The sequence below is a fragment of the Halichoerus grypus genome, chromosome 7 (assembly GCF_964656455.1).
Source record: "Halichoerus grypus chromosome 7, mHalGry1.hap1.1, whole genome shotgun sequence".
Lineage (NCBI taxonomy): Eukaryota > Metazoa > Chordata > Mammalia > Carnivora > Phocidae > Halichoerus > Halichoerus grypus.
The window spans coordinates 61,229,903-61,256,071 of NC_135718.1; the positions used below are offsets into that span (position 1 = coordinate 61,229,903).

The following is a 26,169-nucleotide window of genomic DNA, read 5'->3' on the forward strand; positions in this document are numbered from 1 at the left end:
GGAACTAACCTTTACAGTTGAAGGAAGGTAAAACCATAACGGTAACCAGGTTACCATGGCTCAAAAAAAAAATGACTCCAAAAGAGTTATAATAGTGAATTCAGTTCCCCACCACTTGAGACCAAGCCAGTTCTGTTCTTCATTCCTTATTTTCTAAATTGGATCAGTACCATTAACTGACATAATTTAGTTGAAAATATACAAATAATTTCAATATAGACTACTAAATGCATTGGTAGACCCTTGAGTGCATTGCAAGATGATAGAGACCAGTGGCTCAGTTCAAGTGATAGAAAATTGTTTTTGAGAACCAGACTTCTGAAGTGTTTCTTGAAGCCAGGAAGTTCAGAGACCTGATAAGAGACTATGTAAGGTTCAGGTTGAGTTGAAAAAGAGGTGGACTGCAGATACTGAGTGGTATCCTTAATCAGTATTTGCTGAATGAATGAATGGTTGGTAGACATTATAAATGGAATGCTTAAGGTAAATGTGAAAGCAGGGACAGAAGGAAATAATAGATTGTTAAAGATTTCTGATGGGGCGCCTGGGTGACTCAGTTGGTTAAGCGCCCAACTCTTGATTTCAACTCAGGTCATGATCTCAGGTTGTGAGATCAAGCCCCATGTGGGGCTCATTGCTGGGTATGGAGCCTGCTTAAGATTCTCTCTCTCCCTCTCCCTCCCTCCCTCTCTAAAAAAAAAAAAAGAAAAGAAAAAGATTTCTGAGATGGAGTAGTTCTGGAGGATGATAAGGTCTAGAGAGATTATATAAAAGTGAAAAGTCACTGTGGTTGAGAAATTCAGAAAACTTGGAGGCTCAGTTATGGTATTAAAACTGTGAATAACTTAATAAAGGGAAACTTTGTCTCTTTTTAAAACAGTATTTCATCTCTTTTTATTTGATCCCTTTTGACTCCTGTTGATTGTAAAAGAATTTCTCAGTGAAGAAATCCTTGATATAGTCAAATAATTTGAGTACCAAAAATGGAAGTAGTTGATCATATCCCTTTCTGAGGCTCTCTTCTATCCATTGTAAAGGTTAGGATATACCTAAGTGGAGATTCCATAAATCATCTGTCCTATTTCAGAATAATCTTGGCATGCAAGATCCCCTGAAATGTAAGGCCAACACAAGTATGACTCTTTCAAGTAGATTCTAGGCATTATTTTTAAATACTAATAAGTTAAAAAAAATGAAAAAGGCCATCAGAATGAAATAACTTTTTATTCAGTGTCAGAATTCTACTAGTATTTAATTAAATACTACCAGTATATATTATTAAAAGGTAATTAGACCTTCTTTAATACTTCTGTACTTTTTTTTTTTTTTTAAGATTTTATTTATTTATTTGACAGAGAGAGACACAGCGAGAGAGGGAACACAAGCAGGGGGAGTGGGAGAGGGAGAAACAGGCTCCCCGCTGAGCAGGGAGCCCGATGCGGGGCTCGATCCCAGGACCCTGAGATCTTGACCTGAGCTGAAGGCAGTCGCTTAACCAACTGAGCCACCCAGGCGCCCCAATACTTCTGTACTTTCAGCCAAGTGCAATATTCAATACCTGAATTTTTATTTGGACAGTTATACATGGTTTTTCCTCCCAACCTGAGGTCTGAAGACAGTGCCAGCATAAAGTGTTATAGCAAGTATTGGGGAACAAAATTTCAGCCACCAGGTTCTTGAGACTTCAGTAGTACTTAGGCATTTAAGTCATCCAATATTATAATTTAACAAATTTTTTGTTGTGGTACTACAATATCTGCTGTCTGAATAAGGACATGTATACTAAGGTCAAGCACCCATTTTGAGGTAGATATTTATTTTTTCTATTTCAGAAAGAAAACTCTTGAGATTCCAAGTCTTTTTTTTTTTTTAATTGAGAACTGGGGCCTACCATTTTTGTCAAGCATTTTAGACAATTAGAATTACTCTAGGCTAAGGAGAATGACCTAATTATGTTTCATTCCTATCATATGCTTTGCCGATTTTATACTTGTTCAGGGATAATAGGTGTGACTACAAAGGGCCATTGCAAAGCCAAAGTTAGGTGTCTCACCCATATATGCTGTGTGCCAAGACACAATTGTTACCACAGATCCTTGGTGCTTAGCTAGGGGAGATCGTGTGGACTTCCTGACATCTCAGTTTCTTTGATCTTCAGTTGAATCTGAAACCATACAAATTTCCTGGGCCGCCAAATTGTCTTTCACATGTTTTTGGGAAGAGAGAGCTCTGTGTGTGTGCGTGTGCATGCGCGCGCACGTGTGTGTGTGTTACGTAGACATAAAGAGTATAACCTATGGAGAAAAGATCAAAATGTGGACCACACCTTTGCTTATTTGACCTAGCTTTAGGCCCTCTACCTATATTAGGCTCTAGAAAATCCATTGCTGGATCTGTATTAAAATGTAAAGACAAATTGTTGTACTTTTGGAGCTAACTAACTTTTGGCTTCAAAAACAAGGCAATAGATTTATAATTCTACTTCTCTTTCCCCATCAAGGGTACTGTGGCTATAGTTAGGTTTTATTATGAATAATGTTGAGTCTTAATGGTTTGTCTATACCTTGCATCCCTTGGATTCTTTAAGGATATTGTATTAGTTCCTTAATGTATGTAAATGTGCATTATGAAGGGCATTGACCTGCATAGAGCCCCTGTTCTGTAGTCATTTTCCATCCTCAGTTCTTTTCTTTTAATATATGAACTGATTATAAACCTTCTTGTGACACTAAAATCTCATTTTCACACAAGTAACTTGTTTCCTGATTACTTTAAATGAATGCATTACATGCAATATCACAGCCCATTTTTATAAAAAGAATACACTTTCTTTTTTTTAATTAATAAGCTTTATTTTTTTAGAACAGTTTTAAGTTCGCAGCAGAATTTGATGGAAAGTACAGAGTTTCTGTTTACCTCACCACGCTCAAACCCCTTCCAGTTTTCCCTTATTATTAACTTCTTACAACTGATGAGGCAATACTTATGTGTTACTATTAACTAAAGTTCATAATTTACATTATGGTTTACTGTTTGTGTTGTATAATTCTGTGAGTTTTGACAAATGCGTAGTGTCATTGGTCAGCCTATAAAGTATCATATACAGTTGTTATATTGTCCAGAAAAATCCCCTGTGCTCCAAATATATCCTCTTCCCCACCAGCAAATCATTGACAACTACTGATCTTTTTGTTGTCCCCTTAATTTTGCCTTTTGCAGAACTTCATATGGTTGGATTATAGTATATAGCCTTTCAGAGTAACTTCTTTAACTTAGCAATATGTATTTTTATGCATTCATGTCCTCATGGCTTGATAGTCTTGAGAGTCCATTTCTTTCTTTCTTTCTTTTTTTAAAAGATTTTATTTATTTATTTATTTGACAGAGAGAGCACAAGCAGGGGGAGCGGCAGGCAGAGGGAGAGGGAGAAACAGGCTCCCCGCTGAGCAAGGAGTCCAGTGCGGGGCTCAATCCCAGGACCCTGGGATCATGACCTGAGCCGAAGGCAGACGCTTAACCAGCTAAGCCACCCAGGCACCCTGAGAGTTCATTTTCATTTCTTTCTATTGCTGAGTAGTATTTATTATATGGATGCACCACAGCTTGTTTTTTCACCTGTTGAAAGACATTTTGGTTGCTTCCAAATTTTGGTAATAATGAATAAAGCTGGCAATAGATATTATAGAATATAAGTATTAGCCATTTACATGAGAGTTTTCTAAGATACATTTCTGCATCATCTTAGATGATTATTCTGGATATAAATTTAGACTTTTCCTGTGTCATTCATAGGAGAGATAGACATTAAATGTATACAGACCTATTTCATTTGTGTCAGATGGTGCAGAGACAAGATATATGTTGCTATGAAAGTATATATAGAAGGTTTTTAACCTTTTACATATAGTTTTTAATTAAATACCCATTGAATATTGAATTATAATATGATGATACTATGTTAGGACCAATTTTGAGTCCTAGGGTAAAAGATTTTCTAAAGTCTTTGTGAAACTTTTCATAGTTCTTAAGAGTACAATGGAAGCATGTCCTAAGAGTCTCTCTCCCTGTTTTGCTTTTATAATCTGCTTTGCACTTGGAAACTAGATAGTATAATTTATCCTTATCTGTATACTAGTGTCAGTGCATTCTAAGTGAAGATGAGATGATTCACCTTTGGGTAAAGTACATTTGCCTTTAGTGAATAGAATTTGTAACATCTTTCTTGACTCATTAGGAGCCTTTTGGCCATATTCATTCTACTGTATTTCAGATAGATAGTAATACTATTACCTACATGCCAATATTATATTTAGAACTCAGTATTCCCTCAAATATATTTGTTTCTGCCTAAAAATACACTTTTTTTTAGTATTTAGTTGTCTTCATTAATAAGTAGCATGTTTCTCTATCTCAAATAATAACTGTTTTATAAATACATATTTGAACAGTTACATCAAGAATCAGAAGCATATTTTCATCTTACTAATTTGTTACTAATGCCCAGTACTGGGTTCTTCGTAAATAATATAAACAAAGGGCATTTACTACTACTTTACAATATTATAAAAAAATCTTTATTTCTGTGGTAACTTTCTAAGAAACCTATTGCAGAAGGTAAATTGAAGGAATTAAAAATATAAAAGCTAGAAACCAGATGTAATTTTTAGTAGTGTGAAAATCAGAAACAAATACCTGATTTTTTATGTAAAATATCAAAGAAATATGTTTTACCTGTGGCCAGCTCTTCTTTGAAAAGTTATTTAACTGGGGGCGCCTGGTGGCTCCATCGGTTGAGTGACCAACTCTTGATTTCTGCTCAGGTCGTGATCTCAGGGTCCTGGAATCAAGCCCCAGCATGCTCAGCGGGGAGTCAGCTTGAGGATTGTCTCCCTCTACCCCCCCCACATGTGCTCTCTCTCTCTCAAATCTTTTAAAAATGTTTTTTAAAAAAGAAAAGTTGGGGTTCCTGGGTGCCTCAGTCGTTAAGCGTCCGTCTTCGGCTCGGGTCATGATCCCAGAGTACTGGGATCCAGTCCCACATCAGGCTCCCTGCTCAGCGGGAAGCCTGCTTCTCCCTCTCCCACTCCCCCTGCTTGTGTTCCCTCTCTCGCTGTGTCTCTCTCTGTCAAATAAATAAATAAAATCTTTAAAAAAAATAAAAAGAAAAAAAGAAAAGTTACTTAACTGGAATAGCAAATCTGTAAAGAAGAATATCAGTGATGGTTTTGCGTTGCCTCAGCTACCAGATGGATTAACTGCCTATTACATTGTCTTATTAGGCTCAATTAATGAACGACCACATGGCTATGCCCAGGAACATGGTATAGTCCCTGTTACATACTGTGGAAGGAAAGTCCCTAGTTCTTTTCCGCAGGCAGAAAAAGAAGAACTTGATATTTTTCTAATATGCTATAATATTTAGAAAACCTCCTAATGCAGAGGAAGGAGGTGGAAATGTTCATCCTTCTTAATTCATCCTCACCACTGATTTTTATCATATTCCAGTAATTTACAGTGTCTTAATTGTCCAATCCAGTGGGTTTTTTTTAAATTTGTCTGTAGCCTTTGAAGATGTTAACTTGCCTCTTCATATGAAACTTACCTTCTTGATTGGAATAGTACCTTCTCTACAGGTTATACTTTGTTTTCCTTCTCAGTTGTGTTCATTTGTTTCTTTTCCTTTGGTAGCCTGTAAGTTTTGAGATTTTATATGCTTTTATGTTCTTTCCTATGAATTTCTCATTCTCCACATTTTCTCTAATCCAAATTTCATTTCCTATAACCTAAACCCAGACAACCTTTGCTCTAGGTAAGTTAGAATATTCTGAGTGTGCTTGATTTTCATGCCTGTAAACGTAGTATTCCCCCCCCTTTTTTTTTCATCTGTGAGATCCTGCTTATTTCTTCAAATCCTACTTAAATGTCACTTACTGGGGCACCTGGGTGGCTCAGTCGTTAGGCGTCTGCCTTGGGCTCGGGTCATGATCCCGGGGTCCTGGCATCAGGCCCCACGTCGGGCTGCCTGCTTGGCGGGGGGCCTGCTTCTCCCTCTCCCACCCCACCTGCTTGTGCTCTGTCTCTGTCAAATAAATAAATACAATCTTAAAAAAAAAAAATGTCACTTACGTCATGTAGATTTTCCCAGTTTATCCAGGCTATATTTGTTACTTTCTCCTCTAAGCTATTAAAGTAATACTCTGCATATTTGTATTATCCCACTCATTACACTGATTTATCATTATTGAATGTCTATAGCCATACTAAACTATGAAATCTTAAAATCATAAATGGTACCTTATTCAATCTTTTATTCTTGTGTCCAGAATTACGGCTGACACATAGTAGGCACTCAAATACCTTTTCAAGAATTGTAAGCATGTGTGCATGAATGATTGCATGAAACAAAGATGTTTTAAGAACATATTTATAGTAATATATCAAAATAGGAACTGAATGTCATTTTTTATAGCCACAGTATATATTTGAGTAAATTGCAACATATATTTTTACCACATACATATGAAAACAAATGGTTGTAAAGCAGTTGGTAAATAATATATGTAATTAGAATCCTAGAGATCAAATAACTTATCCTAGATATTAAGAATTTAAATAACATCAAAAATATCAATGTTTGGCAAAACAGGGAGTAGAATCTATGAATTAGGGTTATTTTTTGACTCTGTCAACAGTGTTTGCCATAGACAAGCTGTTTAAAAAGACTTCTAAATTAAAGTCAGACTTTATCAGTTTTTGCTCAGTTTTTTATGTGTTCAAACATTATTCTCTAAAATGTGTAAGTATTTTGGTAGACATTTTACCTTCCTGATTGTGAATTTCTTAGAGCCCAACCTGTAATGGAAACTACACTTTCAAATTCTATAAATAGGATAATTAAATGGTATGTATTATAATATGCACATTCATTTTTAAAAAGTAAAATGTGAGTAGATATATTTCACAAATAAGTTTTTAAATCAGTTATCTTTTACTAAATTTAAGTTTTTCCATAGAAATAATGTTTTAAACATTGTTTATATTCTCTAGTCAGCCAGCCTAAAGTACATTGATCCCACAGAAATAAGTGAAGTGTAATATTAAAACCACATGTTGTAATATTATTGTAAAATATTATTCTGCTCTTTTATTCTGCACCTGTAACATTGTTTCATTGGAATTATATATTCTAACTTTAAATGGATGATTTTAGGAATACTTCTTTTCCTGTCTGTCATTCCTCTTCTCAATTCTTTTACAAAAGGAAGGAACAAAGCCTCTCGTACCTGGGACAGAAATATCTGAAAGGAGTGACTGGATCTGGAGTCAGTAGCAGTAATAGTGGCAGAAAAGATTTGTTGGTTGGGTGATTGAAAGTACAAATTTTCAAAACTGTGGAGCACTCGCACTGAGTTTAAGAGGCTAATAATCAACTGCTAGGAAAGAGAAGTCAAAAGCTAATATATACTTAGAAGATGATTGATATTCATGTTGTCTCATAAGATTTCCAACTTACTTTAAAAATTACTCCTAGGAACTGGAATTATATATACATTATGGGAGCTTCAGTATTTGACCTCTTTTCTATAAAAACAGTATACTTAGTATAATCTCTAATCATGCCTCAAAAGATCAAAACCAGAATTTGAGCCTTTTTCTAAATAAATTATGTTGGAGATTTATTAACAAGCATTTGTAATATGTAGGACTTTGCATTTAACTTGGATTTTTCTTCCTTAGATTTTTTAGTTGCTGTCCCTCTCCTTTAAACTCTCTAGTTACATCCTCATATCTTCAGATTTGTAAACTACTCTTAGGTATCCCTTTTTTCATAACCTATAGAAAACCTTTCTTCATTGATTTACTCTCATGCTTTAAAAGCATTCTCAGAATTTGAGTTCCTGGAAGGTTTTTTTCCTTTTTGTTTGGGCAAGCTGCTTCTCTCTCTCTTTCACTTTTTCAAATGTCTTGAAATTACTCTTCTGTCTGTCAAGCCGCCTTATGCTAAAAAACTGAACTGCTGATAGTTTTCTTCCTCCTGAGCCATTCAGCAGTTCTTAGTTTGTTTTGTGATGCTATTGAAAGAAACAGAGAACTAAACGAGGTGTTTTCATTTGTGTATCATTATTTACATTAATTGTCTAAAAGGACTTTACCGTGTTATATTCTAAATCTGATAAATTTAATGCCAGATTTAAAATTTATTTTTTATAGATTTTACTATTTATTTATGAGAGAGTGAGTGGGGGGAGGGACAGAGCGAGAGGGGAAGAGACAATCCAAAGCAGACTCTGCGCTGAGCGGAGCCAGACGTGAGATCACAACCTGAGCCAAAATCAAGAGTCATGTGCTTAATGGACTCAGCCACCCAGGCGCCCCCACCCCCACATTTAAAAGTTTTCAGTATTTGGGAAGAGATGACCAGGTTTTGGGCCCCCCACCCCATTGGTTATCACCAAATTATTTATATAGATTTGTAGATGGATAAATCTTATGGAAAAACTAGTCCATTTTTCTCCCATATTGCTGTTTTATAGAGCAATATTCTGTGAGGTATCTCATAATTGGAGATTTTATGGACAAATGGGGAAAATCTCATGGTATTATCTCTCTTATTAATAATGGACAATGAACATTGGCATTATTAAAAACCTTGAGAAGACTTCTGATAAAATTAGACATTTGTAACTTACTAGTCCATGATTGTTCATAACTTATCTGGCTTATGTAATGCCTTTTTATATGAAAAGAAATGATTCTATAATGTAGACTATAGTTTGAGGAATGTTAATATAGTCTAATGCTTTTATTTTTAACACAGAAGATTCTTTAGAGGCTAAGTTGTTTTAGCCCATCACCATTCTCACATGACATCATGCAGATCACTCTTACTATTAGAGTGCATAAAAAGGTGAGGCCCATGGTGTACCACGCTGGTGTGATAATATTAGTATTATTATTGATACCAAGGTAAAAATAACAATTTGTTTTTATCACTTGATTTTATAGTGGCAATAGTTGTGTAATTTTAATTTTCTTTATAAATATCAGTGAAAATAGTATATTGTGAGAGAATACAAGCTTTCTTAGTTATTGGTCATTGTTTTTATTTCATAGTTCTAGGAAAATAGGGATTTTCCTAGGACCTTTCAAAAATTTTGTGATAATTATTGATGAATTTTAGCTCCAAAAATGCCCATCATAGTAATCTGAAATATTTTTTCAAATTGGTACATAGTAGATTTTTATATAGCTAATATTTTTACTGTTCCCACATTACCTTTCCCAAATTAACTGCATAACATTTGCAGATAAAGATTGTGGCTTACTGAGAGGTCCTAAAATAAAGTGGCAGGGCTGAAATTACAATTTAGATAAAAATAATAATTCTCAGCTTTAATATGCTATTATTTTGGTATGTGTAAATTGAATGTAGGTGTCCAAGTGACCAGAATCCATTTGCCATTTTCAAGCAATCAAGCTATGTAGGAGAAAAGAGACATTCTCCATATAGATGATAATTGTGTTTGAAGAGTTTATTTTTTATTTTTTATTTTTAAGATTTTATTTTTATTTGAGAGAGCATGAACAGGGTGGAGGGAGAGGCAGAGGAAGAGGGAGAAGCAGACTCTCCACTGAGCACTTAGGAGCCAGATATGGGACTCTATCCCAGGACCCCAAGATCGTGACCTGAGCTGAAGTCAGATGCTTAACTGATTGAACCACCTAGGCGCCCTGTGTTTGAAGGGTTTCAAGGTTAGGTTAATTTTAATGGACCACATAACAGAAACTGCATCACATGACTGCTGCTTATACTTCCTTCATCTTGCTAGTGGTTCTTCTGACAGTCTAACAGCTTTTCTTTCAGTGTCTGCTTTATACATACATAAAACAGAGAATTTGTGCATGTTGAGATCTGTTGTAGAAGACATGTATTAAAAGAGATATGTGATAGTCTTTTAATTATCTAGCGACCAGTTCTTCAAAATCACTGTTCTGTATCTTGGGCTAAAAAAAGTATTTACCACATGTTCACTATGAAATAATTATTTTTAATGATTATTTTGCTGAGCCTTTTTCTCAGATCATATTCACTCTTATGGTAATCACCACAATATCCATAGTTATTAATTCTTGATGTATATCTCTTATTTCTGAATTCCCAGTGTTCATAATGATAGGCTCTAATATGCAATCAGAAGTGTTTACTGAGTGAAATCTTCCTTTTCTTTTTTTCTACATAATTATGAATGCAGTGATTAATTAGTAAATGAAACAACTGTATTCATGTTGCATTTAGGACCTTTTTTCTTTTCTTTTCTTTTTCTTTTTTTTGCAAATTAGTCATTTATTCATACTCATTATATGTTTTACGTGGTGCTGGGTTGTTAAAATATTTGCTGAGCACTTTAGTTTGTTAGGCACCATGCCAGATACCAGAGATGCAAAAAAAAAAAAAAAGATGAAGGCATACTAATCCTTACCCGCAAGGATCTTGTATCTTTAGTTAGTAAGAAGGAAATAAGCAGGCCGAAGGACCCAATAGAGGTGAACGAGGTGGGAGTCAGTATAAAGTAACATAGAACTAAACAACCAAGTGAGTATATACAGTGTTTTTGGTAGGTTTGCAGATTGATGGAAAGAAACTATGCCTCCCCAAACCTCACCCCACATACATACCAATACACCATAAGGGTAGATTAGTTACTCATTCAGTTAGCCAAGATACAAAGTCTTACCTTTATTGGTGTAGAGAATCTAGCATGAGCACTGAGCATCCCTGCATGTCCTTGCGAGATATACCAAGCATGGGAAACCCTGACCACTCTTTACCTGGGCCATTTCTCAGAGCTGTGTTTGCAGTGAGCACCAATGAAGTATGAAGTAATAACTTCCTCCAAATAGCAGGCTTGCTTCTATTTATTATAAAAGGGGGGCCCCTCCACCCTCTCCCGGCACAGATCTGTGACACAGCTGTCTGAGTGCATAGGTGTTCCTCTTCGGGCTCTGGGCATCCTTCCTCGTGGGTCTTAGGAGGCATGAGGGGTCAACACAAGCCACACACTTTCACTTGGCTGTAAGTAATAAAGTCCTGGGAGACTCCTGTCTTTTGCCAGAATCCATGAAACAATAACAGGCTAGCTTATTTTAGTGTCTGTCTGTCTATCTAACTATTGACATTCAAACACTTCACTGTTTTGATAATATGAAGGTAAGTTGGCTATACAGCAAAGGAAAAGAATTTCATTTCTTTGTCCCAAGGGTCCTAGTAGATTCCTAAAACTGTCAGTGACACTGTCCATGCAAGATCAGCCATGAGTTTAGAAAGTTCACTTCATGCTGAAAACTTTAATTCTGTTATCAAGGGTTTTGCATCTGGAAGAATATACATTGAATTAATGCCATTTATGATAGGGAAATGTTTAAAACCTTGGCTCTTCAGGTTCTTGACTGAAATATTTTGTCAGTAAGACCATATTATTGTCCATGAAGGGAAAACAAAGATAGCACTCAGGTTTTCCTGAGCATTGCCTCTGCTTCAGTTTTCTGTAGTTTTCAAAAGCCCATTTGCACCACAATTTAGTGATTACATACTCTTACAAGATTTCAAGTGGTAGAGAAAATGGTATAGTTTGAAACTTTGCATAACATCAGGTGGACCTCAGCTCAACCCCTTAGGATGCATTTTTAGAAGAAGCCAACAGTTTTGTTGGCTCCTTCCTTGACTTGGGCTCCTGCTCTGAGTTGGCATAGATAACTAGGAATAGGTGTTAACTCCTTGAACAGTGTATTCTTCTTTCCCAATTCTAACAGGTAAGTATATCTAACTAGCTTCCTAATGAGCAGCAGCAGAAAGACCTCAAAACCAAACATAATACCAGTTTGTGTCCATGTTTAAAAGTCAGCAATTTCAAGAGTCAGGAGATACTTAATATTTACTAAGTACTTTGCATGTATGCAGCACTGTACTGGATACTGTAACAGCTTTACCCTCAGTGAGTTTGCAGCCATAATATAAAAATAAGAATATAGGGCAGAATCTGATTATATACTACATAAACTATATGAAAAATAACTGCTTGTAGGAGTTCAAAGGTAAGTTTGAGTGAAAGTGGGGGTTATAAACATTCTGGAAGAACTTCGGTGAGGGGAGAAGAACAAACAGGATTTAAATGAGGGGAAAGTGAAACACTTCAGATGTAAGAGAGCAGAAGATGGGCGGAAGAAGAAAACAAGAATGCCTCCAACAAAACTTACAGTGTGCTAGGGAAGACAGCTCTATGAAGAGAGCATCTTAGGTAGTGAATGAAAAAGGATGAAAGTGGGAGAAGGGGTTGAATGAACGGGTGTAAGAGAGTCAGCTTCGGTTTTCCAAATATTAACATCCTTGTTTCTGTTTTAGAGGAAAAGCTTTCAGGCTTTCACCATTGAGTATGCTGTTAGTTGAGGGTTTTTCAGTATTACCATCATTGTGTTGGAGTAGCTTCCTTTTATTTCTAGTTGGAATATGTTTATCATGCAAAATGTTGAGCGTGTCAAATGCTTTTTCTGTGTCAAGCAAGGTGATCATGTAGTATTTTTTCTTCCATTCTGGTATATGGAGGGTATATATGGTATATTGCACTGATTGACTGTTATATGTTGAACCATACTTGAATTGCCACCTGTCTCTGTAAGTAAAGTTTTATTGGAACCAAGCCAAACCCATTTGTTTACATATTATCTGTGGCTGCTTTTGTACTATAAAATCAGAGGTAAACAGGTATGACAGAGACCATATAGTTTGCAAAGCCTAAAATATTTAATATTTCCCAACCTCTCCTTCTAGAATCATCAGTATCCACATAGTCTTTAGTATGTCTTTAGTAGATATCAGCCAGTCTGTACTAACATTGCGTAATTTGCTTTTCTTAATAAATGTATGGTTTATCTTCTTGATATACAACAAGTAGGGAGTTCTAATATGGTTAATGAGAAAGTTAGTTAAATAATGATTTTAAGAGAAATGTCAATTCAAATAATGTATTTGATAATGTCTTTTCTAATTCAACTTTGTGCCTTTATTTTAAAGTAACCTACTTGGGGGCTCCTGGGTGGCATAGTTGGTTAAGCATCCAACTCTTGGTTTTGGCTCAGGTCACGATCTGAGCATTATGAAATCAAGCCCTGCATGGGGCTCCGCGCTCAGCTCAGAGTCTCCTTGAGACCTCCCTGTCCCTCTGCCCCTCCCCCCCAGCTCTCTCTCTTTCTAAAATACATAAATAAGTCTTTTAAAATACATATATATATATATCTCACATTCTGCATTGCTCATGGAGTTTTACGTTTTTTCTTTTCTATAGGTTTATGTGGAATTTGATGATCTTGAATGGGATAAACGAGAGTGGGTTAAAGTATATGAAGATTTTTCAACTTTCTTGGTGGAATACCACTTAATCTGGGCCAGAAGGATCGACCCTAGCCAGACTCAGGGATCAAAGGGCAAACAAATTCAGTGGCCTGCATTGGTAAGATCTATACTTGTTTCATTAAACATTCTCAGTTGTTTGATTTAAAAGAACAGGAACTGAATGTAAGTTCAGATTTGTCTTGGTGATCATAGATTATTCCTGAAGAGGCTCTGAAGTATCTGGCAGAAATATCAAAATTTGGCTTTTATTTTGTTAAACAACTTTATGTGTCCTTTTTGTTAGTACTCTTTTAGCATATTTAGCCTAGAAATAGTTTAATCTATCCAGTTAGGAGAAACATATAAATTGGATTAAAGGTTACTAACAAATAGTTGACTAGTTTGTGTGTAATGTGGAACAGTTTTGTGAGATTGAGACTTTGTAGGTAGATAATAAGAGGATACTTTTTTAAAGCATTCAATAGCATGTAATTTTCCTTGGTTTATTAAATTTAATAAAAATTGACTGAATTCATTGTGGATGATAGTAGATATTTAATGTGAAATTATATGTTCACCTAATAGGTAAAATTACTTCATATTAGAAAATGTCTATTTAAGAAATACAGATTTCACAAAATTCTCAGCTAGTCTGAAGAGTTTTGTAAAAGAAACATACTAAGGAAGTCTGGCTGGCTGAGTCAGAAGAACACACGACTCTTGATCTCTGAGTTGTGAGTTCAAGCCCCATGTTAGGTGTGGAGATTACTAAACAAACAAACAAACAAACTTGGGAAAAAAAAAGAAACATACCAAATAAGATCGTTCTATTAGGAAGAAAGCCGTATCTGTTTAACCATTGGGCAGTATATGTTTGAATGAAATAATTTTCTTATGCTGATATCAAAGAAATATTTTTAAAGCCATTAAAACATTATTTCAGGTATTTGGTATAAATACCATGAGAGTAGGTACTTTCAGATTTTTTTCAACATAAATTAACTATTTACAAGAATAGTTTTTCTTGTTAATAATTGTAGTACTTACACATTTTCTCTTTTAGTGAGTTAGACCTTTAAAAGTCTGAGGATATAAGTGGTTAAAAAGAGAATGAAATGAACTAATTATATTTTTAAAAGAAAATATGTTTAATATCAAAAGATGGAAGATGATATCTTTGAGCTATAGTTTTGGTAAGATACTTTGAATGCTCTAGCAAAATAAGATAATTTTATCCATGATAGATTTTTTTTTTTTTTTTTTTTTTAAAGATTTTATTTATTTATTTGACAGAGAGAGATACAGCAAGAGAGGGAACACAAGCAGGGGGAGTGGGAGAGGGAGAAGCAGGCTTCCCGCGGAGCAGGGAGCCCGATGCGGGGCTCGATCCCAGGACCCTGGGATCATGACCTGAGCCGAAGGCAGACGCTTAACGACTGAGCCACCCAGGCGCCCCTATCCATGATAGATTTTAAGAAACATTTGTTGGATGAATATATTGAATTGTTAATATGAAGATTTTAAAGCCATGACTAACATGTTTTTTTATTTTATAAAATTTAACTCAAAAATTGGTTAAAACTTGACATATATGTGAATTTTGTATGAAAAGCCTCAAAAGCAGGAAGCAGTAACAACAATATCAGAAAGTATGCCTCAGTATCATAGTTAAAGAATAAACAGAACTTTAGAAAACCTTTGCCCTGTCTTAGAGATAATTATTAAAATCAAGGTGAATTCCTATATATATTCATAAATTACTGATTTTGGAGAAAATAGAAAATATTGTTTAATAATAATTTTTGTCATTATTTTAGAAATTTATTTCTGCTGAAAACCTTTTAACCTCATAAAATATTTGATTATGTAACCTCTTTTTAAAATTCAGCTTATTTTTTCTTATACAAAAAAAGGTACACATTAAAAAATTGGAAAATGCTAAATGGTTTAAAGTAGAAAATCATGAATCATTCTATTTTTATCACCAAGCATGACATATTTTGACATATTTTCTTATAAAGTATTTCTCTGCTTTTTTTTCCACCGTAGAATTAAAGAATTTTTTAAAAATATGGTAAATATGCTTAACATAAAATTTTCCACTTTAATCATTTTTAAGTATAAAGTTCAGTGGCACTGAGTATATTCACATTGTGTATAATCATCCATCTACAGAACTTATGCCATCTTGCAGAACTGAAACTCTATACCCATTGAACAGCAACTCCCCATTCCTTCTTCTTCCCAACTCCTGGAAACTACCATTTTATTTTCTGTCTCTAGGATTTTGACTACTCTAACTACCTCAATAGAAGTGGAATCATCTGGTATTTGTCTTTTCGTGACTGGCTTATTTCACTCAGCATTAATGTCTGCGAAGTTTATTTTTATGTTGTAGCCTGTATGAGAATTTCCTTCCTTTATAAGGCTGAATAATATTTCATTATGTATGTACCACATTTTATTTATTCCTTTGTCTGTTGAGGGACCCGTATGTTGCTTCCACCTCATGGCTATTGTGAATAATGCTGCTATGCACACAGGTGTACATATATCTCATTGAGACCATGCTTTCAATTCTTAGGAGAATTGCTGAAGAAGTGGAATTGCTATCTGGTAATTGTATTTTTAAAACTTTTGAGTAACTGCCATACTGTTTTCCACAGCAGCTGTACTATTTTACATTCTTGGCAATACTTGTTCATTTTAGTTTTTGATAATAGCCATCCTAATGGGTGTGAGGTAGTAGTACTTCCTTGTGGTTTTGATTTATGTTTCCCTAGTGATTAGTGATATTGAGCATCTTTTCTTGTGCTTATATGCTATTTGTTTATCTTCCTTGGAGAAATATCTATTCAAGTTTTGTCCATTTTTGAATCAGGTTGTTTTGATTTGCTTAGTTCTAGAAGTTCTCTGTATATTCAGGATATTAATCCCTTATTAGATGGAATCTGCAAACATTTTCTTCCATTCTGTGGTTGACTTTTTACTCTGTTGACAGTGTCTTTTGATGCACAAAATTTTTTAATATTCATAAAGTCCAGTTTATTTTTTTGGTTACCCGTGCTTTTGGTGTTATGTCCAAGAAATTATTGCCAAATCCAAATCATGAAGCTTTTATTGTATGTTTTCTTCTAGGAGTTTTCTTGTTTTAGGCTTTATATGTAGGCCTTTGATGTATTTTGAGCTAATTTTTGCTTATGGTATTAGGTGAGTGTTCAACTTCTTTCATTTGCTTGTTGATATCCAGTTTTCCTATTACCATTTGTTGAAAAGACTTTCCTTTTTCTTTTGAATGGTCTTGGCACCTTGTGCAAAAATTATTTGACCATTTATTCAAGTGTTTATTTCTGGGTTCTCTATTCCATCAGTCTATATGTCTGTGTTTATGCCCGTACCACACTATTTTGATTACCGTAGCTTTGTAGTAAAATTTTATTTGAGAGATAAAGAGAGAGAGTGCATGTGAGTTGGGGGGGAGGTGCAGAAGGAGAAGGGGAGAGAGAATCCCAAGCCGTCTCCTCACTTAGTACAGAGCCCGATGGAGGGCTCAATATCATGACCTGAGCCGAAATCATAAGTCAGCCGCTCAACTATGACTGAGCCACCCAGGCACCCCATGTAGCTTTGTGTAGTAAGTTTTGAAATCAGAAAATGTGCATACTCCAACTTTATTCTTTTTCAAGACTGTTTTGGCCATTCAGTGTCCCTTGGAATTCCATATGAGTTTCAGGATGGATACTTCTACTTCAGCCTGAAACTTTGGGATTTTGATTGAGGTTGCATTGAATCTGTAGATTACTTTGGGTAGTATTGACATCTTAAGCCTTTCAGTTCATGACCACAAGATGTCTTTCCATTTATTTATGTTTTCTTTAAATTTTTTTAGCAGTGTTATGTAGTTTTCAGTGTACAATTATGTCACTTACTTGGTCAATTTTTAAGGAATTTACTCTTTTTGATGCTATTGTAAATGGAATCAATTTGATAATTTCATTTTCAGATTGTTCATTACTAGAATGTAGAAACACAACTGATTTTTATGTGTTGATTTTATATCCTTTTGCTTAGCTGACGTCATACTCAATTGTGAAAGACTGCAAGCTTTTTCCTCTAAGATAGGGAATAAGACCAAGAGGGCACTTTTCTGGTCAACATAGTATTGGAAGTTCTAGCCAGAGCAGGTAGACAAGAAAAAGAAAAAAAAGGCATCTAAATTCGAGAGGAAGAAGTAAAGTTATTTCTGTTTGCAGACGATATGATCTTATATATAGAAAACCCTAAAGATTTTATGTGCCTTCCCATGTATTAGAACTAATAAATAAGCAGCAGGATATAAAATCTCTGCTTTCTAATAATAGTTTTAGCTAAGACTGCATTAAAATTGTAGATCCTGCTTTTTTTACTTGATATTTCAACATATTCATTCCTCCTCACAAGTAATAATTTTAACAGTTTTTAATGGCTAAATAATATTTCATCCTATAATGATCCATTTCCCTAATGTTTGGTATTGTTCCTAATTTTTTCATGATTATAAATAACTGATAAATATTATTGTGATAAATATGTAAATCTTTGCATCTCTGATTATTTTAAAAATTTAGATTCATAGTAGTAGAATTACTGGTCAGAGGGTATGAACTTGAAAAAAATATATAAAAATCTCCTGATACTCTCCACAAATACTTAACTGCCATTGCCCCCGGTCAGTGTGTGAGTGCTTTCATCTTCACCCTAATCCTAATCCCCCACCTCACTCCCACCCCTGCAAACATTGATTACTTATTTTCAGACTGTCTTGTTTTTAAAACCCAGACATTTAAAAAAGGATTTTTACAACTTGAGTACAGAAGTGAATGTTGTAATTTTTATATCTGCTAATTTGATATCTTAAAATACTGTTTCATTGTTTTAATTTGCATTTCTTTAATGGGATGAATATTCATATTAGCAACTTGTATTTTTGTGATTGTCTTTTTTCAATTACTTATTATTAGGATTTTGTGTTTTTCTAATATTTGTTATAAGCTTTATTTATATTATTAGAGATACTATAACCCTTTTGTATTTGCCTCATGGTTTGCTCAGCTAATTTTATGATAGCAAGACTTTTTGAACTGTTTGTTTATATTTAAAGGACATCTATATAATGAGATATCTTCCTTAATTCAGACAATCAGGATGTGTTTTCCTTCCTTTCTTCCTGTTTCCTTTCTTTCTTTGTATTAGGATGTAAAAATTAATGGAACAAATAATTGAAATGACAATGCTTGGTATACTTTAGCAAATAATCATTTTAAGTTTCATAAGACTTCTACAAACATTTATGTTTAGTACACATAGCTGAGATTGTATTTTTTCCCTGCTGTTCATTAAAATGAGGCTTATTTAATGATATCTACAAGCAGTTGTTATGAAATTCAGAATTTTTAAATTCATATAGCAGAATAAAATACTATATCTACAAATTTGAGAAAGTTTAGGGTTACATATGAGATGGCAATAGAATTAAACACAGTGGCGGGGGAGAATTAAACAGCAGAAACTAATATTTTTTAATTCTCTACAAATTTAATGTTTCTAATTCTGTGTACATGATACTTGCTTTCATGTTCTTTTGTACTTAAACATATGTTTGTATTATCCTCTTTCTAGTTGTTTCACCCCTCGTGTGGTACCTGTTAAATATTACATATTGGTTATATTGTCTACTTATTCTAAGAAATCAGTAGAAACTGGCAGTGTACCTGCTGGTTCTTGAAATCATGACATAACAAAAAAAGTCCTGTAGTCTCATTAACCTTTTCTAAAGTTTATTTTAAAAATTTAAAAATTAAAACTTCAACAAAATATGGGATAGTATAATACCCAGTTCTCTGGAATTGTCTTTTCATCTTTCTTCCCAGTGTATCAATAGCAAAACATACATTGGAGCACCACCTATGTAACATGCTGAAGTGGTGTCTTTTTTTTTTTTTTTTTTTTTTTTGGTTTGGTCCTGTATGATCAGGGTACCACCTGAGGCTATTCTGATGATGAAAGCCAAGGTGTCTTACATTTTTATGTAAGTTACTTAATATATTGTTAAATTTCATTTTTTTAAGTAAAGTAAAATACTCATTAAATCACATTTATTTGCACCAGGGAAAGAAAGTGTTGGCATTCATAATTGAAATCAACGAATAACCTACCTAACTGGATTAGGGCCCTGGCTCCATCTCCTTTAGGAAAACCTTCTGTGGGGAGTGGGGCTTCGACCCTAACCCAGCTGGGCTGTAACACTGCTGCATTTTCTAAGGGACAGAGTTTTCTACTACTTTTCTGCAGGCTCAGCCTTCCAGATCACCCCAACCAGAATTAATCTCACCATCCTGTGTTCCTGTAGAACTTTGTTTGTACCTCTGTTTTAACAACTGGCACCTCTGCTTTGTATTATACCTATTTGTTTGCATGTCTGTCTTTCCCTACTAGATTGTAAGTTCCCTGAGGACAGGAATCATGTCTTAGTCATCTTTGAATCGTTCCTAGAAGTCTAGCACAGTGCTTTATCTATCTTAGACAGTGAATAAATTTTAAAGTGAATAAATTTTAAAGTGATGAATTTATTCTATCTACCCCAGCTAGTGAAAAAGAATGTTATTGGGAATTACAGCAAGTTTTCTGGCTGTTACTTTACACTAAGATCAAATGACAGGAAAGCATAATCAGCCAGTTGTGCTAAAAATATGTAAGTTAGCAATTTTAAACATGGCAAGTAGTTAAAGACAAATAATAAAAATGCTTATAATAGATGCCCTCATTCTAATCAAATACAAATATGAGATCTTAAATTGTCATGGAGGAGAGGAGGGGATGTAAAATTACCCAAAATGGGTTATTTTTAAAATGCAGAAGGAAAGAACTTATAACTTTATTGCCAACTAAGTATTCTAATCTGTAATAATTTATCTAATTTTCTGGAGTGAGTTTTAGGAAACTCAGACTTCTCCTTCTTCCCAGTGCAACTTTTCAACTTCATTAGATAGATTATTCTGGTTTGATCAGGAATTGTGATCAGATTATAAATATGTAAATGTTTATCAATATATTGCCTTTAGATTATTTGCCTAGTGAAAGTACTTTTTAGTTGTTCTCTGTTCTGAAAGAAACCCTCTCAAATTAGAATAGTAGAATTGTTTGACAAAACTTGAGTGCCTACCCTGTGCCAGATACCGTGGTAAGCACTGTATATATATACTGGTAAATAAATGATATTCCTTGGGGCACCTGGCTGGCTTAGTTGATAGAGCATGTGGCTCTTGATCTGGGGTCATGAGCTCAAGACCAACATTGAGTGTAGAGATTGCTTAAATAAATTAACTTAAAAAATGAAAAAATAATTAGAATAGACTTCACTGTTCTTTGGGACAAAATACCTTTATATCTGGCTGTTTCATTGCCGAACTTTGTTTTTAGATTACGACCTCAACCAAATTTTACTGAAATGTAAACCCATGCCACATTCCTACTGTGAACTGAACTTTGAAATAAATTCATTTGAAGAGTTTTTATATATTGATAATTGAGTTTGCAGAGTTAGAATTATTAGTTTTACAGTTCTTTGGTAAATAATGAAGCGTTAGTAGAGACACCATATCTTCAAGGTTATTATTTCCCTGCAAAGTAAAACACTTTATGAGATCAAATTATGTGTAGTAAAGTATCAAACTTTTTAAATGATAAAAGCTAATACTGACAGACTGCAATGAATGAGCACATCTATCCTTTTCTTGTGGGTCATAAATGATACTATTTTGGGGGAAAATATTTTGTTGTAAGGACCATAAAGAGGTTCATCCTCTTGATTCATTAATTCTTCTCTCAGGAAATTATTTTTACAAAACAATTTTTAAAATAAAAATTAAATTCAGTTCAGCTAATGTTTATCAGACACCTTATGTGAGCAAGACAGTGTGCTAGGTCTGCAGATACAAAAAAGAAAGGCAAAATGTTATATGCAGAAAGATGTTCATTATAGTCCTATCACAATTTGTAAATATTGTTAAATTAATCAGATATTATGCAGTTTTTAAAAATTATAATTATGAATACTTTAGAGAAGCATGGACAAATAAAATTCAAGTAAAAATAATCTTGATTATAGTGGTGTCAAAATTATATACTTAGAAAGTATTACCAACTAATTAAAATCATTTTTTAGAAAGATGGGATTATGCCTGACTAAAAATTTGTCTTTTCATTTTTTTATTATTATTTTTTTAAATATATTTATTTATTTGACAGAGAGAGACACAGCGAGAGAGGGAGCACAAGCAGGGGGAAGTGGGAGAGGGAGAAGCAGGCTTCCCGTGGAGCAGGGAGCCTAATGCGGTGTTCGATCCCAGGACCCTGGGATCATAACTGAGCCGAAGGGAGACACTTAATGACTGAGCCACCCAGGCGCCCCTAATTTGTCCTTTCAATAGAAACAGTTATGATTTCCCAAGAAATTAGAAATTTATTATAATGACTTTATCATGTAGTTTTTATTTTGGAAATGATTTTCTTCAAATGAATTCTTTTAGATTTGTCTTCTGTTAATATACTTTGACAGCTACTTTTTAAGTTTTGTTAATACAGCATTTTTAATATCCTTAATAGTACAAAGAATTAAAGCTTTCTGGGGCGCCTAGATGGCACAGTCAGTTAAGTGGCCAACTCTTGGTTTCTGACTAGATTTCCTGGTCATGAGATCAAGCCCCATGTCAGACTCCATGCTGAGTCTGCTTGAGATTCTCTCTTCCTCTCCCTCTGCCCCTCCTGCTCATGCTCTCGCTCAATTGCTCACTCTCTAAAATAAAGAAATCTTAAAAAAAAAAAACAAAAACCCTTTCTAATAAAAATAACAATTCAAACAACAAAATAAATATAATGAAGCTTTATTTAAGGTTTGTTTTTAACTCCATCTGAATTACTATTTGTTCATAGATTTACATGGCTTGATGTGACCTTAGAGATGTTCTAGTCATAGATTTAGACAATGTATTTATTGAAAAAGAGAACCTTAGTCATCTAGGAATGCAGTGTGATATATTAAGAATGTAAGTCTTGATGTTGGATTTCCTCCTTCAAATTCATACTGTGCCATTTGTGGTTAATATCAGGATGAACCTGAGTTATTTATTCTCTGTCTCTCTGTCTTCATAATAGTAGTACCTACCATATAAAGTAATTATGAAGGTTAAACAGCAAAGTATATAAATAAAAGCCTTAGTATAGCACTGCAGTGAGTTTTGCCAACTGTACAGTTTTAGGGGAATCCCCAGAAAACCAACTTCTCTTACATCATTTGTAAGTTTGAGGGTTTCCCTAACCCATTTGCAGGCTTGGTAAGTCACTAGAAGGACTCCTAGAACTCACTGAAAACTGGGATGCTAGTGTCTACAGTTTATTGCAGAGAAAGGATGAAGATTAAAATCGGCCAATGGAAGAGATGCATAGGGCACAGAGTATAGGAGGGGTCCACAACATGGACTATGAAGTCATGGACATCATTCTGTCTTCCCAGCCACAATGTGCAACACTACACAGAGTTTTTAACAATCAGAGAAGCTCACCCAAGTCTTTGCTGTCCACAGTTTTTGTTGGAGCTCAGTTTACATACTGTCTACATACCTGAGCTGTAGTCTCTATTTCCTCCTGGACATCGGACTAATACCTATAGTTATCACTTCCTCTAGAAGTTGTAACTGACGATACTGAAATGCCCGAAGTCCCCATCATAAATCACATTATTAGACTGTTCAGTGGCCAGAGTCCTCAGGCAAACAAAGACCTTATCAAGCAGGACATTCCGAAGGCCTAGAGATCACGTCTTAGTAACTGACATCTAGGCCAGATCTCTTGGGTAGAGATGCTTCTTCACTATACGGGCCACTCCCTTGCCTTTGTCCTGTACTCTCCTACAGCAAAACAGTCATATTTGTCTGGCTATCTATACTTCGTATAGCATTTATATGATGGTCATAGCAATAGCAACATTATCAATATGCCCAACATTTGGAGGAGCTAGTGTGGAGTAGGAAGAGATATAAGTAAATAGTTAATCTGACTTATAGAGCCATTTCATACATTTTCATATTCTTGTACTAATTTTGTTACTCATTTACTCCCATGATTTACTGCTATTTGTAATTTATGATAAACTTATAACTTGATAAACTTATTTAGCATAGAAATTAACTGATGGCTAGCTAAATGTAGTTTTTTCTCAGGCCATTCTTTTTCTATCAGCATTGTATTCTGAGAAGGCTTTAACTCAATCTCCTGATACATTTGATTATCACCAGTATTATTTTTAGATTTTTTTTTATAAGTTGTGAATCTTACCAACAATGTCATTGTTACATGTTGGTTACAATTGCAGTATGTTCATAATACATTTCAGTTTCATTAAAGAACAGATTAGTCAGAATTGCAGAGGAATTTGCCTCCTCAACAGAATTAACTCTTACCCATATATAATTGTATTAGTTACAGTTGGCCCTTATTCTGCTATTTCTGGGTTCCAAGTCAGTTTTGAATAAAGCAGTTCACCCTGTCTCAGTTCACAAGCTTGTACTAAGACTGGTTCCCACTGTGTGTTGTATATTGTAGGACCCACCAATCTCCTACAGGGAGGACACAAGAAGTATTCAGAATAGTTCCTGCCTCTATTAGGTTATACCGCAGGGTGTGTTTTATTTTGATCAGTCGTGGGGGTAAGGGCAGTCATACATAGTTCATCGATGTATATTACAGGTGCCGCAGAAGAACTTCCATAGGTTTGGAGGTCCATAAGATCCCCTTAGGTGTGCCCCTTGAGCCTTAGCATCTAAGATGGAGGACCATTGTCCTATGGCTACTCGAGCCTCTGTATTAAAACTGTTCAGAGGCACCTGGGTGGCTCAGTCATTAAGCGTCTGCCTTCGGCTCAGGTCATGATCCCAGGGTCCTGGGATCAAGCCCCACATCAGGCTCCCTGCTCCGCGGGAAGCCTGCTTCTCCCTCTCCCACTCCCCCTGCTTGTGTTCTGTCTCTCACTGTCTCTCTCTGTCAAAATAAATAAAATCTTAAAAAAAAACAAAAAACAGTCCAGAGGCGCTTATAGGTCAGAGTATAGTTCTTTCTTGATGTTGGGAATGTTTCTTGAGTCTGCCTGACCCATTTCACTGCAACCCCATTATCTTCATAGGCTGATTCTCATCCCTTGCTTTTTCCTCCTGGAGGAGAACTCCCTCTAATCTGCTTATTCTCGTTAGTACGTCTTCTTCTTCTGAATGCCACTCCTCATTAAAAGCAAATTCATCTTGTCCTACAATGACTTAGACCAGTACCAATATCCTCTAAAGTCCTTTTCTGTTTTGTGTGCCTGTGTTGTTTAATCCACCATGCATTTTATTATCACTGTGTACTAATAGAGTACAGTTGGGATACATCTTTTTTACTCTAAAATGTTGGGTCCCTGTACTAGGATTAGATGAGTAATCACACCTAGATGTAATTTAGAGTGTGCCATAAAGCCTCCCATAGGTCTTGCTCCTTGTCTCAGGACGGACAAAAAACCCACAAAAATGGATGATATAAATTTGTGCATAGTATACTGTGGCATGTTGGATATGCCACTACTATGTTTTTTGTGTTATCAACAGGGACCCTTTTTTTAAGCATTTGGTCAAGTTATTTAGTGATCAGTTTGCCAGAAGTTATATACCACATGGTCCATTAGCCCAATAGGACCAGTACCCAGAGATTCTTTCCCAGTGGTATCCTTTATAGTAGATATAGCCTGAAAAATAAGAGTTGAAGGATACTGGCACTTGAGAGTCCTGTTCACAGGGCTGTTGTACAAAGAATTTGTCTAGCTTCCTTACTATACTATTTGAAATTAACTTGTGTAGTTTAGAGCATTCTTGCTGGTTCCCACTTAACCTGTCCAGGCACTGTTGCCCTTAAAATGGCTTTATAAGCCTTCTGTTTTATAGTGCTAAGTAGGAGAAACCTTCCCCAGTCAGGCATAATAAATAATCTTTGTAATACTTTCAGGTAAAGGAGATGCAACTACTTTACATAAAGTCTGTTCAAACAGTCTCATTGTCATCTAAATGTTTTACTTAATCATATTAACCTTTACATTTCTATATCCTGTTAATCTAACTGTAGCCTCCATTAGGATTTCACCAGTAGATTTATATCCTTGGTACCTGGGGCTCCCATAGCAAGGAATCCCAGAAACATCTTTTTTCTGTCCTATTTTACCCACTTAATGTGCCCCTGATCTTTGGACCCCAGCTGGGGTTTGGCCAGGGGACTCAGGCATTCTCATCTGTAATCTTGTTTAGATTGTGGAAACATTAGCTCAGAAAACTTGAAGTTCCTCATACTCATCTTCCCCTTTCCTGGTTCTTAAGGTTATCTCAAACTTAGAGTGAATAAAGCAGATTTATTTAGGGCTCATTAATGTTGGGGAACCTAACAGTTCCTCCTGTCAGTTCTCCCAAACTCTAAGAGTGCTGCAGTAAGATCTTTGTTTTGATATCCATCAATGTCCACTTCAATCATCCCATTTCTTTTTTTTTTTTTTTAAGATTTTATTTATTTATTTGAGAGAGAGAGAGACAGCGAGAGAGGGAACACAAGCAGGGGGACTGGGAGAGGGAGAAGCAGGCTTCCCGCTGAGCAGGAAGCCCGATGTGGGACTCGATCCCAGGACCCTGGGATCATGACCTGAGCCGAAGGCAGACACTTAACGACTGAGCCAC

General features: G+C 35.1%; 1 protein-coding gene across 5 annotated transcripts in view; it reads left to right on the forward strand.

Moving 5' to 3' along the window:
• Positions 1–26,169, forward strand: part of JMJD1C (jumonji domain containing 1C) — a 338,429-nt gene that overhangs the window by 123,496 nt on the left and 188,764 nt on the right. For all 5 annotated transcript variants that reach the window (XM_036086485.2, XM_078077663.1, XM_036086482.2 and 2 more), the window contains one exon: positions 13,341–13,505. Coding sequence is in view for 2 of the 5 variants with exons in the window: in XM_078077663.1 (XP_077933789.1) it covers positions 13,341–13,505 (165 nt within the window). In the remaining 3 variants the exon portion in view is untranslated. The remainder of the gene's footprint in view (positions 1–13,340; positions 13,506–26,169) is intronic.